The 15,632-nt window shown below is 40.3% G+C and overlaps 1 protein-coding gene across 3 annotated transcripts in view; it reads left to right on the top strand.

The window, feature by feature from the left end:
- Positions 1–15,632, top strand: part of LOC125460326 (FERM domain-containing protein 4B-like) — a 325,635-nt gene that overhangs the window by 294,328 nt on the left and 15,675 nt on the right. For all 3 annotated transcript variants that reach the window (XM_048547693.2, XM_048547691.2, XM_048547692.2), the window contains exons 13-19: positions 5,997–6,135; positions 6,295–6,436; positions 8,525–8,658; positions 9,172–9,291; positions 12,213–12,441; positions 13,076–13,132; positions 13,867–14,020. In XM_048547693.2, coding sequence (XP_048403650.2) covers positions 5,997–6,135; positions 6,295–6,436; positions 8,525–8,658; positions 9,172–9,291; positions 12,213–12,441; positions 13,076–13,132; positions 13,867–14,020 — 975 coding nt within the window. The remainder of the gene's footprint in view (positions 1–5,996; positions 6,136–6,294; positions 6,437–8,524; positions 8,659–9,171; positions 9,292–12,212; positions 12,442–13,075; positions 13,133–13,866; positions 14,021–15,632) is intronic.

Raw genomic sequence — 15,632 nt, forward strand, 5'->3', positions numbered from 1 at the left:
CAAGTTCTGTGGAGGATTTCTCACTGCAATGCCTGACAAGGTTTTTTGCAAGATCATTCCAAACATGTCTCGTTGACTATTAGCCTTGTCCAAGGCTAGCCCAATTTCTCCCTGTCAGTGTAGGTGAAAGTACTCCCTGCTGATGGGATGTACTGAAGTCCCTCAGGGCAAAGCCGTCTCAGAACCCCAGTCATGCACCCAGTCAAGCATTGGCAATTCACAGTTACTCTCTACCACCAACACATGGCGTAGCAATGACAAACCAATACCTCTCAGCATGAGTGGCACAGCTGAAACCTTCATGCATTTACAACTGTATATTCCTTCCCAATTGCTATTTCAGCACCAGGTCACAAATTCACTTGTCCTTAGCTGGATCCCATCTTGCATCCTTCTCCAAGTCACTGCTGCTGTTTTCCCCAGTGCGCACCTTGGTCCAGCTTCTTCATGTTATTTCATATGGAATCATCGCACACCAGAAAGCCTTTAGCTACCTTAAAACTTCCACTTTCATTTATAAACACCAAAACAAACAAAAGTTGCTTTTGTCTTTCAAATCAAACTGCTTGTATGTCAAGCACCAATAAATTTTACAGTCCATGAATGAGCACTGCACCCAAGTGACATCTGCTGCAGCAACATGTTAATTAAATGCTATTTGACATGACATCATGTAGAACATGTTCTGCCTGCTCAGTGACTTCCTCCTCCTCCTCATAAGACTGCTGTCACACTCCCAGTTTGTCAGCATACATTACAGCCCACTCACTGCCTGCTACAGTTGTGCAGAGCACAGCATGCTATCAATGTGTAGCGCACTCAGTCTGGGGAGTATTGCACGGCCCATGCAGACTGGTCCAAGCAGTGGAACCTCCTCTTCAGGCCTGTCATCTGGTCCATCATGATCCTAGTTGAAGAATGGACTACATTGATTCTACAGTCTACCTCAGTCAGAGAACTGTCTAACAGAGTTATCAGCCATGGTCGCAGTAGGTAATCCTTGTCTACAAGTAATCCTCCTCGTAAGGCCCCTCTACACAGCAGGAACATGCAATTCTCAAAGATATAGTCGTCATGGTGGCTCACAGACTACCACATGCAACTTTGTAAGAAGTGATAACAATGACCACAAGTGGCTTGCACTTTTCTGTTGATGACCTCTGCAGCACAATGTGTAGAAGCGATGGTGCACTGCACCTGGGGAAAACCAGCTACGTTACTCAAGCTTACTCTAAAAGATTTGTCTGTTGCAGCCTTAAGATATTCATGGGTGGAAGCAGCAGTATCATAAAGTCTAATACTAAAAGATCCAAGAAGAGTAATCCCATGGCCTTCCGTGTTCCACAGCATGCGAGAGTAGGTAAAGCTGTCATTTGTAAGTGATATGGATGCTCACTGTTCTCATTACCGCAGGATAAGCTGACTACCCACTTCTTCAAGTCACAGCTCCTGCTCCAGCAGTTGGCAAATTTGAGTGACAGTATCCCAGGGCATTCTCACTCTGCATTGACATTGCACCTCACACATCTGGAGGACATGCCATTGAGTGTGAAAAGCTGTACCTTCTGGGTATCCTCAGGGAAACTTCAGCTGCAGCCTCTTCATGTTGAGGCTCTGCTGGAGGTCACTGCTGGCCCTGGATTTGTTGGCACATCTGGTCCTCCTGTGTTTCTCTGCATATTTATAGAAATGTATGAATGGTGACTATAATGCCTGATGTGGGTGGCTCCATTGGCCATGTATCCAATGAACCTTTGTAGGGAGCAGAGTGAATAGAACAGGTCTGCGGTAATGAGAACAGTGAGCATCCATATCACTTACAAATGACAGCTTTATCTACTCTCGCATGCTGTGGAACACGGAAGGCCATGGGATTACTCTTCTTGGAACTTTTAGTATTAGACTTTTTTTACTGTTGAAGGCATCATCAGTCATGTGGCAAAAAGATTCTAAGTGCTGCATGAGTACTGAACCCTTCTCCTCCTGGCTACACAACACCCGCAAAAGATATAATTAGAAATAAGAGTCTTAGATTATGTAACTGTTCAGTAGTGAGGGAATCAGCTTCATGTCCTTATGCAGCCTGTAGGAGCTTGTCTTAGCTATATACTTTGTGGCCCACATCTACTGCTTTCAATCTTGTCTGTTACTTCTACTCCAGAGATGTCATTCGCCAATCTGCAGAAACCAATCACATGGTTGAGCTTGCTTGTGACGAGCATCTGAACCCCACATGTTTGTGCACTGCAGATATTTTACGTGCACAATGATATGATGGTTTTAACCTGCACTTTGCAAGTGGCCCCAAAGAGCTCATTGCTCCAAAGTGGCGCCTGCATTTTTGAACAGCAGACATTGACTCCTGCCAAGCTCATTTTCCATTTGTAGCGACCCAGATCATGAAACGCAGGTCATGCTGGACACAGAGTACCAGGCACAGTACTCTCTGAACTGCAGTCTTGAAGTGGAGACCCGTAGTGTAAGTGAATCAGAGATGTGTCACAAAGAGGCTCTCACATGTTGGATGTGGGGTGCTTGTGACCACTTTTCAGGGAATGTGTCACAAGACACGGTGCCTGCTATCCAGGCTGGAACTCCAAAAGAGCAAGCTGGAGTCACTAGATTCAATTCAGAAATTCTCAGCATCCAGTTTCTGTTGAGATTAAGTAATAATGTGGATCGTAATTGCCAGTCATTGGCCCACCACTACTCACTAGCAAGAATTTCTGCTCGAGGTCCAGGACTTGGTTGAAAATGCAACTTGTTAGTCTCAACATAAAGAAAGGCCTTTCCCAACAACTCATGCAATTCCCCCACGTTTCTCACAATAGCCCGCATCATTCAGGGCCTGGGAGGATTCTGCCCAACATAGACTGTATTTGTGTTGATATTTGGGTGTTTGGATTCTCCGAAATTGAATTAAAAGAACTCATCTATGTCCTCAACAATAACCAGCCTTCCATTAAACTGAAAGCCACAACACGCAAGAAAGGTTTAAATGCCCAGGATGCTGCAATGTTGACATTAGCACAATCGAACCAACTATAGGTTAGCAGCATAGGTTTTCTTTTATTAACTAACTGACACACCTTACATGAAAACACTCACTCATTTGGGAGGAATGCATTACCTGTGATTTCAGGTTTTCTTGTCTCCCCGTTAGCTGGACATTCCTGTGTTAACAGGTTTCCCATAGCAATCTACCTGCCTGTCCATTTTGCAGCCGCTCAATTTTCCACCCCTCTCCCCTTCTGCAGTGACTTGATTTTCTCCATCCTCATCCCTGGCATTGCCTGCAAACCTGCCCTCCCCCTAAACTCAGTTGAATTCTTGCTGTTCCACCCACTGCAAGCTGTTGTTCTCCATCCAACCCAACCACCACCACCACCACCGCCGTTTCACTTACTGGTGAGTCTGTGGGCAACAAATGTGAGGGCAGAGTAGCTTCAGTGAAAACTCCCCACACACAGGTGTTTTTTTTTCCCCCAGTTGGTGGCAATATTAATTCATTTCCACTAGGCAATTTGGCCACACTTGAAGCTATATTTGCAGTTTTCCACCATGCATTATAAGCATTATTCCAACTATACATTTGTGACACAGGCAGTTTTGGATTATTTTCATATCTTTAACATCACCCTTGACTCAATTTATCTGCTGCTGAAACCATTATCAATGTCTTTGTTACCTTTATCTACTACTCCAAGAAATTCCTGGTCAACCTCCATCTTCACCATTCATAAACCTGTTATCTAGAACTCTCTTGCCCATTTCCTATGCCCTGTTCACCCGGCAATCTTGTATTGATTGATTGATTAACTGAGAGTTAATGCAGATCGATGTTACATTGTTTGTTTCAATTTCTCATCCTCATTTTGACCTCCATCTATGATCATGCCCCCTATGTCGCAACAATTGCCTACAGCCTCATAACCATCTGAGGTATCACCACAGCACTCGTTCTGGATTCTTGAGTAGCTCCAATTTTAATCTTTTCATAGGAGGCTGAGGCTTCAGCTGTGACCCCCTAATCTCTGAAGTTCTCTCCCTAAATGTCTCTGACTCTTTATCTCTTTTCTCTTTGAAGATGTTTCTTGATTTGATTTATTATTGTCAAACGTACCAAGATACAGTGAAAAGTATTGTTTTGCTTGTTAACCAGACAAATCATACCTTATGTAAGGACATCAAGGTAATAGAACAGAATGCAGAATATAGTGTTACAGCTACATAGCATAATTAACTTGAATATAAGCGGTCAGTTAAACAGTCTGATAATAGCAGAAAAGAAGTTGTTCCTGAATCTGTTGGTACATGTTTTCAAACTTTTGTATTTTCTGCCCAATGGAAGAGCATGGATACGAGTATAACCAGGATGGGAGCATTCTTTGATTATGTTGACTGTTTCCTGAGGCAGTTGGGGGGTGTGGACTGAGTCAGTGGATGGAAGGCCAGTTTGCATGATGGTCTGGGCTGTGTTCACGACTCTCTGTATTTTCTTGTGGTCTTGGGCAGAGCAGTTGCCATACCAAAGTGTGATTCATTCACATAAGATGCAATCTGTGCTGTGTCTATGAAAAATAGGTAGGAGTCATTGTGCAGATGTCAAATTTCCTTTAGACTTGTGAGGAAGTAGAGGCATTGGTGTGCTTTCTTAACCATAGTGTTGACGTTGTTAGTAATCTTTACACTGAGGAACTTGAAGCTTTCAACCAGCTCCACTTTAGCACCATAAATACAGACAGGGACTTGCTCGTCACTCAGCTCCCTGAAGTCAATGACCAGTTCCTTTGTTTTGCTGCCATTGAGGGAAAGAATGATGTCTTTACAGTGAAAAATACCTTTGCCTCTAAGTATCTGGCTGTCTGCCCTGATGTCACCTCATGTGGTTCAGTGTCTTTTTTAAAAAATCAAGCCCTTGTGAAGCACATTGGGACATTTTACAACATTAAAAAGTGCCATAAAAATTGATGATAAAGTGTGAAGCTGGATGAACACAGCAGGCAAAGCAGCATCTCAGGAGCACAAAAGCTGACGTTTCGGGCCTAGACCCTTCATCAGAGAGGGGGAATGGGGTGAGGGTTCTGGAATAAATAGGGAGAGAGGGGGAGGCGGACCGAAGATGGAGAGAAAAGATGATAGGTGGAGAGGAGAGTATAGGTGGGGAGGTAGGGAGGGGATAGGTCAGTCCAGGGAAGACTGACAGGTCAAGGAGGTGGGATGAGGTTAGTAGGTAGGAAATGGAGGTGCGGCTTGGGGTGGGAGGAAGGGATGGGTGAGAGGAAGAACAGGTTAGGGAGGCAGAGACAGGCTGGGCTGGTTTTGGGATGCAGTGGGGGGGAGGGGAAGAGCTGGGCAGGTTTTGGGATGCGGTGGGGGAAGGGGAGATTTTGAAGCTTGTGAAGTCCACATTGATACCATTGGTCTGCAGGGTTCCCAAGCGGAATATGAGTTGCTGTTCCTGCAACCTTCGGGTGGCATCATTGTGGCACTGCAGGAGGCCCATGATGGACATGTCATCTAAAGAATGGGAGGGGGAGTTGAAATGGTTTGCGACTGGGAGGTGCAGTTGTTTGTTGTGAACTGAGTGGAGGTGTTCTGCAAAGCGTCTTCCCTGGACTGACCTATCCCCTCCCTACCTCCCCACCTATACTCTCCTCTCCACCTATCTTCTTTTCTCTCCATCTTCGGTCCGCCTCCCCCTCTCTCCCTATTTATTCCAGTTCCCTCACCCCACCCCCTCTCTGATGAAGGGTCCAGGCCTGAAACGTCAGCTTTTGTGCTCCTGAGATGCTGCTTGGCCTGCTGTGTTCATCCAGCTCCACACTTTATTATCTTGGATTCTCCAGCATCTGCAGTTCCCATTATCACTGATAAAAATTGATAATGTAGTTGTAAGCCTTCATCTTCTGTTCTTATACTAAATGTAAATCTCAAGTGAACTGGTTTATTTGTGAAAACTCTTAAAAACATTGGATGCCTTTTTCTTTATTCAGAGTACCATTGTCAAGAAGAACTTTTGGGCAGACTGGGCTGGTGGTAAATGCATGGTACGCAAGTACCTCCCTGATCAAATCTATCTGGGTGATGGCAATAAGTCAGCATCAATTCTACCTGGACAGGAAGCAAAGCAAAGTAAGTAGTTGATCAGAAAATGGCTTAAAACTTGTGACTGAACATATGAGCACATCGAGCACTTATTTGGAATCTAATTCATTTTCTCTCCTATTCAAGTAAGATGCTGCTGTTGGTTTGGAGTAGGTGAGTTTCATAGATTTCTTGTTGTTCTTGTAGGCAAAGATCCCATCAGCAAGAAGTCTCAGTGATATTGCAGTGGACTTGACAGATACAGGAATGCCTAAAGCTTCTAAACTGGCAAGTGTGGATGGCAAAAATCCAATTATCACAGCTAGCAATGGCAGTTTAATTTCCTCAGGTAACATTTTTGCTACCTATGTTTCCAACTTCATAATGTGTGACTCCATTATAAGAGTGTAAATGAGTATTACCAATTTTTCTAGACAAACTGAACAAAGATCAAGACTATCAATGTTCAGCATTAGTTTATTTGGACAAAATCAAATGAGAATGGAGGTCTGTTTCACTCAGCTGGCTGAATGGCTGCACTGTAGGCTGATGCCAACTGCATGGGTTCAGTTCTCTTACTGGGTAAGGTGAGCATGAAGGACTCTCCTTCTCAACCTCTTCCCCTCTCCCCTCTCCTGACACGTGATAATCGTCTGGTTAAACCACTACCAGTCATCTCTTTCTGATGAGAAAGCAGTCCTATAGTCTGATAAAGCTACGGCAACTTTACCTTTTTATTTGGGTATGTGACTGAGAGAGTACGAATAGATCCTCTTGGTGTTTAGTTTGCCTTTAACATGGCTCTTTTTTAAAGAAAATAAATAAAATTTGACAATTATTAAATTAATTATCAATGCACAACTATTTATTATTTAGGTGTTTTTAAAACTACAGTGACTTCCAACCCAACCGCACTCTATCATGAAGGAGTTAACTCTCCAAATTCACAATAAATTATAATGTGGATTGTTTTATTTAGGGGAAAACCTATTTAGGTTATCTTGGATTTATGAACCGAAAACTTACCTCATTTTCACAACCATCTCACAGTGATTGTCTGTTGTCTTTGGCAGGGTTCCCAGTTGGTTTGGTATGATTCAGACTTTGCACACAAACAGTAACATTGAAATAATTTAGACTGTAAATGTGTAAGTTAGAAAGTGCATTTCTTCAATTGAATTATATTGTTTGCTACATTAGCAGAGTGCCAAATTTATTGACAAATATCTGCCTATTCAACCTCTTTCTTGTCTTATCTAATAAGGCACAGATTGCAAGAATACAGATTGATAATTGTCTGACATATAGTTCCAAACACTGATATGATTTGATTGGCTAAAAGGATCAGGTATACTGTTTTGAGGATTCATTGCTCAGTGCACACCCGTCAACCAAGTCTATCTCATCAGGACCGTGCTGACAACCATAGATCAGAAATTTGTTTTGTCAGAACACGTTTTGCAACTAGTATCTGACAGTACATCATTTGCAGGATTGAAAAGTTGAGTGAGCACCATGGCAAATCTTTATATTAAAAATATTAGGTTTAAATTGAATATTCAATTATCACATTCTATAAACTGCCAAATAAATATTCTGATGAAGTTTTTTGTTGGTACCCATATTGAATTCTTGTATGGAACAAAATATGATTCAGCAGGCTTTAGAAAGATTCAGCGCCAGGAAAGCTAACCTGACAAGTGACCAATGGCTGGGTTGAGGTCAAGTAAAATATGGCATTACTTGTGTGCTGTACCTCCTACAGATGCTCAGCCATCTGCAACAATCAATATATTGATTTAAGAAAATTTGAGATGATGGACTGTATTAATGGACCTTTTTTGATTTAAGTAACTGGAAAAATTAAATTTAAACAGATACAGTATGTGAAGTTTTCTATGCACAACTGAATTCAATGTTAAACTAGAATAAAGGCAAATTAAGTCTGCATAAATGCATTGATGATCTAAAATTTCAGCATATGTGAAAACAAAATTTTGTGATAACATTTCAAGTATTCTCCGGAATACCATTGGAAATGAAAGATCTCTTTCCATTCTGGATGGTTTGATTATACCGAAGAAATGGTTTCCCTTGATTTTAAAATCAAGTGAAAGCTGTAGACTTGTTTGCAGGGTTTTATCCTGCAACCTGATTTCTACAACTGGCTTATTTGCCAAAAGCTTTATGAAAGACTGCCAAACAGAGCAAGGACATGGTATGCTTACAAGCTGGTGGAATGAATGTGTGTCTTATCTGATGATACCTTCTAGTTCTGTTGACCACACAGACTATTACAAATCCTGTAGAGAGAACAGCTGTTGTTAAAGTTGTTCTGTATTTTGACCTCTATAAAGTCACCATTGTTGCATATGGTAATTTTCATGTTTTCTTCTTACTTAGATGTCAGCAGTAATTATAGTGTGCATCCATTTAGGTTCTCAAGACTCTGAAGTCAGTGATGAGCAAAAGAAAGAAAAGCTAATTGAATTGAAGCAGTGTCGGAATGCTCTGCAAGATACTCTTAATCAAAGAATGGAAGAGTTAAAGAAAATTTGTTTACGAGAAGCAGTAAGTAAACCTTGAAATCGCACGTTTAAAGGTTTCCTTACTGCGATGCCTTAAATAGTCTTTTTTTAAAACAAACATTCATTTAATTTCTTGTCTTTTTCATGACTGCGTTGCATTGTTGACAGTCACAGTAGGTATAAATCTCTCCTGAGTTAGAAAGGGACAGGTAGAGAGCACTACATCTATAATGGCAATCCAACAGTACTAAAGAAATTCTGAACTCTTGCATACTCTTGCGTTAGAGATATGAAACTGAGGTACCATCAGTCCCACAGCTATAAAAGATTCCATGATCTTCTTTTGAAGATAACTAGGAATTATTTTCAAAAGTGCAAAGGCAATGTTTGTTACTTAGATGTTGGTAGAATGATCAATATTGACTACTACTGGATGATCTGTTTATTATCACCGTCTGTAGTTTTAGATTTTATTGCACACAATTGACTGTTTATCTCTGCTCCATTATATCAGTACCTGCATTCTATTTAAGTTGTTGTGCATTCCCTTATGTAGGAGTTAACTGGAAAATTACCAAAAGAGTATCCACAGACATCAGGAGAAGAACTTCCATATGTTAGACGCCGAGTGGGCACAACTTTCAAATTGGATGACACCCTGCTTCACAGTGAAGAGGTAAAGTACTGTGTGCACATCATTTTCTGATTAGGAAATGCAAAACAAGTTTTGCTTTAGAAAATTTGCTTTTTTAATAGCTACACAATTTTTATGATGTAGTGCTGTTTTATTTTACATCTCTCCCCTCCCTGGTTTCTGTTCTTTTCATTCTTAAGTGATGGCCTTTACTTAACCTTACATTCTCTGTTCAGTTTTGGTGAATCTGAATCAGAATCAAGCCCAGAACTTCCCACCATCAAAATTTGCATCCCAGCAGCAATCGCCAGGGTGGGAATAGAAAGGTTTTTCTCTCTCTCTCCAAGCAAGGAAAGAGAATGTGAACATAAGTGTGAGAAGCACAGTTAGGCTATTTGACCCCTTGGGCTTGCTCTGCCACTCTGTAAGATCATAGTTAATGTGTTTATGTATTGAATTCCACCTTGCCCTCTTCCCTGACAACTTTGGATCCTTTGCCTACCAAGAATCTAAGAATCTAATCTTGTTCTTAAAAATATTCAATGACAGTGCCTCCTTTACGTTTTGAAACAATATTCCCAGGTGTCATAACCTTAGAAGAGAAAGAAAATTTCCTGATCTCTCAAAGGACAACACTGCTTGTTAAATAGTGCTCCCTGTTGACTCACCTACAAGAAGAACCACCAAAAATGTCAACGTTGGCACGGCTGTTATTTTCTTCAAACAATTCAGCCCTCAGTTTTCTAACCTCTAGGGAGATGATCCCAGTTTATTTAATCTGATTTTGGCTGGCCTTACTCACCATGAACCAGGAAACACCAGTTTATCAGTTGCATGAATCAAGTAGTGGCAAAGCTACTTATTAGTGGTGATTCCTTTTCATCTGTTACAGCAGTGGAGAACTCTCATTTGGAAAGAATGCTTACGTTGCAATTAAGATGACACATTGTTAGGGGTGTGTCTCTGTGTTACAACAGGTTGCATTCTATCTGGAATAAGTAGTTTTGTGAATACGTTCACCTGTTGCTCTCTCGTCTTATTTTGTTTCCTTTTTTGTGTTTTTAACATATGGTAACTTGAAGTAAAGTTGCAGTTATACAGATTATTTTCATGTCATTAATTCAGTACGTCGCACCCATTCTGTCTTTTAATAGATTTCTGTGTGACGCTTATTTGTATTTTTCAAAATTGAAGATTTTAATTAGAAATGGAGGATACGGAGAGGGCAGAAAAATTGAACAGATATGTTTTTGGTCTTCGCCTAGAGAGGATATAAATAACATCCTGAAAATAACTTGATCAGGAGTTGAAAGGGAAGGAGGCACTAAAGAAAGTTACAATTACTAGGGAAGTAGTAAAGAGGAAAAAAATATGTTGGGAAAAACTGTTCCAAATGAAATATGGACTAGTCCCCAGGCCCACATGGATTTCACCCTGAAATCTTAAAAGAAGGAGCTATTGTGATAATTAACATGTTAGTTTTAAGTTTTCAAAACTCATTAGATTTGGGGAAGGTTCCTCTTAGGTTAGAAAATAGCCAATGTAACTCCTTTATTCAAAAAGAGAGGAAGCAGAACGCAGGATATTGCAGGCCATTAAGTTAACATCGATCATAGGGAAAATGTTTGAAACTATTATGTTTTAACAGGGCACTTGGATAAGCTCAAGGTAATCAGCCCAAGCCAACACGGTTGTGTCAAAGGGAGAATCTGTTTAATTTTTTGGAGGTCTTTTTCAAGAAAGGGCTGGTGTTGTAGATAAAGTAGAACGAGTTTGATATGTTGTATGTAAATTTATCAATATTTCTTGTAGAAAATGACAGTGCATGGTATAGGAAGTAATGTATTACCATGGATAGACCATTGGCAGACTAGCAAAGCGGAGAGTAGGAATAAGTTTTTTTTTGTGACTGGCAGGATGTCAGAAATGGTGTGCCATAAGAGTATGTGCTGGTGCCTTAACTCGCTTTCCAATTTAAATAAATGATTTACATGAAGGGATTAAAAATGTGGTAGCAAAATTTGACGATAACACAAAGATGTGGCAAAGTATAATGTTGCCCATCTTGGCAGATTGAAAACAAACATGATCTAAAATGTGAGTGTTTAAAGAGCTCTAAGGTGCCGAGAGATCTAGGCATCCTATTGCGTGAATAACAGAAAGTTGGAATGTAGGTCCATCAAGTTATCAGGAAAGCTCATAAAATGGAAGTGGATGCAAGAGAAAGGGAGGTTATGCTTCAATACATAAGGCATTGTTAAGACCGCACCTGGAGTGCTGTGTACAGTACTGTTTGCCTTAGTTATGGAAGGATGTTAATGTGTTGGAAGCAGTTCAGAGAAGTTTTACTCGACTAGTACATGGACTGAGCAGATTGCCTTATGAGAAAAGGCTAGACTGTTTAGGCCTGTATCCTTTGGAGTTTAGAAAAAAGTCAGTCACCTATGACTGGAAACATAAAAGATCCTGAGGAGACTTGCCCGTGCAGAGGTTGTTCATTATAGGAATATGTAGAACAAGGGTCATAGGCTAAAAATAAGGGGTTCCCTATTTAAAAAAAATGAACAAAAGATTTTTCTCTAGAAGGGTTCAGAGTCTTTGGACTTTTGGTCATCAAAGGCAGAATCTTCAAACATTTTTCAGGCAGAGTTTGATAAATTGATTCATAGGGATAAAAGATTTTCAGGGATACGCAGGAGTGTAGAGTTGAGGTTAAAATTTGATCAGCCATGATCTTTTTGATTGGCAGAGCAGTCTTGAAAGCCAAGTGGCCTATTATTGTTCATTGTTTGCAGGTTGCATTGTTTTTTTTGTTGACAGAAAACAGTACAAATGATCACAGTTGGGTAAATGTGCAAATGCTGTATTAAAATCACAGCATAGGAACAGGTTTATTTCTAAGGTTTTTTACAAATGGTGGGGTAACATTTAATTGGTAATTCTTTGCCTGACAACTTTTTCAGGATCCATATTTACAAGATTTGGAGAATAAGTTTGTCATTCAGCAGAAGATAGTAGAAGCTGCAAGAAAACTAGCCAATGACCACGAAGTTTGCAAGAACGTTAAAAAGAAGAGGAAACAGGATTATGTTGATGCTTTGAAAAAGCTTCAAGACATTGAGAACTCCAGCAATGAGTATAGAATAAAATGTGGGAGGAAGCCGACTCAGAGAACCTCCCTTGTCATTCCAGGTAATTGCAATTTAACTGTTGAATGTAAATTTTAAGTGTGAATTCGCTTAGGTGAAGCTCTTCTTTAATGTTTTAATGAAGATCTGTGGCTCGGGTTGTGGTTGGAGTTGTTGGTTTGATCGCCGAGCTAACAGGGTTTCATGCGAATGTTTTGCCTCCCTTCTAGGTAACATCGTCAATGCTGTGTGTCCTCCAGTGAACTGCTGTTCTGTCCTGCTCTGAATTTATCTGGTTCCGTCTGTCATGGTGGGCAGCCTTGTTTCCAGTTTTGTACCGTAGCGCCCCATCTACATATCACCACAGTACAAAACCGAAACTAGATTGCCAAACGCGACAGACCAGACCGTACAAATTCAGAGCAGGACACAACAACAGCGCTTCATTGGAGGACACGCAGCACGTGACGATGTCACCTAGAAGGGAGACAAAAAGTTTGCGTGAAACTCCGTCAGCTCGGCAAACCAACCGACAACTCAAAGCTCTTCTTTCCCTTTTCTTAGTGAAATATCTCATTTAATATTGTTCGGTATTTAACAGCATGTGTTTGTCTCTCAGTAATCATTCTGTAAGTGTATTTGCTGGCATTGATTTACGATACTTTCTGTGAGAATTATGTAATTTCTTCCTTGTCTAGATGAGGTCATTCCCTCCGAAACCAGTTCCTTATCTGACACAAATACAACAGATGATGGTAAGTTGTGAAAGCATACATTTTGCAGTGCTGCACATCTTAACTGTACCACCATGTTGTGTTCCGTATTCTTATTTGTCCATGGGCTGTGGGCATTTGTTAGAAAAATGAGCTTTTATTGCCCATCTCTAATAACACTAGAGAATGCGGTGAGGAACTGCAGTAATCCATGTGGTGTAGTTGCACCTGCAGTGCTGGTTGGGCAAGAGTTCCAAGTTTCTGACTTGGCAATGATGCAGATATGGCAGAAATAACTCGCAGAGGCTGCTATCCCATCGCCAAGTCTCCTTTTATTCACACCTGAATAGTCCTTGACTTTACTAATGCCTTACTCCAGAGTGAAGAATCAGTGTGTCAGTATACCTGACACTCATCCATTTCATGTCAGCCAGGGCTGCCTGATTGGGGCAGTTAATCTGATCCAATCAGGGAACTTGAATTCAATGAGGTCAAGTGGCTGACCTCATTACAGTCCCTACAACCTGTAGGTGGCAGTGTTCTTCAGTATTGTTGGCTTTGCCCTCATCCGCAAAAGTGGTGAATATTCTGTTAATATCTTGACTTGTAAATGTCAGAAAGCTTTTGGAAAGCTAGAAGGTTGATCTATGCAGAATATCCATTCCCTTATCTTCATACACACTTCCATTGATAATTGCATGAGGGAATTTGAAATATTAACAGCTAAAAATATCCTCCTGTTAATCATTTTTACTGTTGTCCAATACTTGTTGCAGACGACCTGCGTGTTATGCAACGGAAAAGATCCTTTTCTAGCCAACAACCCCTGAGACCACTTCCACCACAGTCTCTTGAGCTTAAACAGAGTCGACAGCGGAGAAGTTCTGCAAGTGAACAGCTTCATGATAAAGGGCATATAGTCCAAACTCGGTAAAGTATGCTTTGGTTCACCTAGGCATCAGTGCAACCGTGGCTATTCGTACATGAAATGAGAACATTTTCCTAATCAATGCTGTTGGTTTTCAACATTTGCAACACTTTCCATAGTTCACTTCTTTTTAGATCTGCAACTTCTAGTCACTTGAGCTTGAAACAATCAATCCATTGTTCATTCTTGAACATTTGTCTGTGACCTGAGTACTTTGATTTTGATACAATTAGCGGCGTTAGCATTACAAAAGATTTTCAGTAGTTTTAAAAATGATCTAATTGATCATTTGATGGATATCCTTAAAAATTCATGGCCATTTAAATGGGTTCTTTGACAAAATAATCCATTTTTTAAAAGTTTATTTTTATAATTCTGAGATGTTTAAAATTGAGATGCTTTACTCTGAATTACATTTGCATGATTTTCATCAAAGGAAAGTTAATACAAAGATGATCAGACCAAGAGGGAAAGAACAACCATCAAGTCTGTTAAGAGCAATAGAATGTCCACATGGGTTGAAAGGGGAAGAATTTTAGAAAAACAGTGCACTGAGAAATGATTTTTTTCAATCGGGTTTTGTCCTTATTCATGGTGAGAGATGTTCAGTCCATTTATGGTTTGCAGAGCATCACAGGATAGTCTTCAAACTTGGCTTGTCAATAGGGTTAGGGTTGACCAGGTTTAAGTGGAGGAGGCTGTCGCTTGAATTCACAATGCCATCTGTTACTTGTTTGTGGATCCTGAATAGGGGGTATACATAGTTCCATTCTGATCATCCTGAATATGAATCAACAACCAGTAACTTCAGCAAACTACTTGGAAAATTACGAAGTTACTGTGATTTGTAGTGATTTTCAATTGAGAGTTTTGGTGTTTTTGTAGCATGAAATTTCTGTTGGGAATTTTTCACACCTTGCTTACATTAAACCAATTTTAAAGGCTTTTCCCTATTAAATAGCATTAATTATTGTGTTTAAGAAGACAACTAAGGTAAAATTCAAATTGCCAAAGCACTGACATTTTTTGTCCATCTACTTTTTTCCACCACCAGGAAAGCACCCATGTGGCTAATTAAACATTAACAAGCAAAGGCTTGTTAAGGTTAATGCTGTCAACAAAAGCATAATTCTTCAAGATCCTCATATATGCCATAGCACTCCTCTCCATATTTGAAATGCCAATGAGCCAAAGTTGAGGCTTCTTGATCAGTTAGAAATATTGTGTTCCAAATACCCTGTGCAAAATAATTTAATTTCTCTTCCACTGAACAATATCAATAGTTTAATAAGTTTGTGAGGGAGAGAGGAGGGAGTGGGGGAGTCACAGCAGGGAAGGAAGGTGATCTGCTCTCTGTATTTTAAGGATCATCTCTGCTACTGTGTTGGAATACCAGGTTATTTGGCATTCTAGTTAGCATTATATGTCCAGAAGCAAGGCAACTCCCCCTGTTTCATGTGTTGAAAATTTCAAACTCAAAAATTTTAAAAATGATGCTTTCTCACAAAAAAAATAGACTAAAAGCTTGGGTAATGATGCGTGAAAATTGGCAGCTGTGATGCTAGCTCTACTCTGGACCAGTTGCTGATGCAACATAATAAAAGTACAATAGTG

This window comes from Stegostoma tigrinum, chromosome 11 (assembly GCF_030684315.1).
Source record: "Stegostoma tigrinum isolate sSteTig4 chromosome 11, sSteTig4.hap1, whole genome shotgun sequence".
Taxonomy (NCBI): domain Eukaryota; kingdom Metazoa; phylum Chordata; class Chondrichthyes; order Orectolobiformes; family Stegostomatidae; genus Stegostoma; species Stegostoma tigrinum.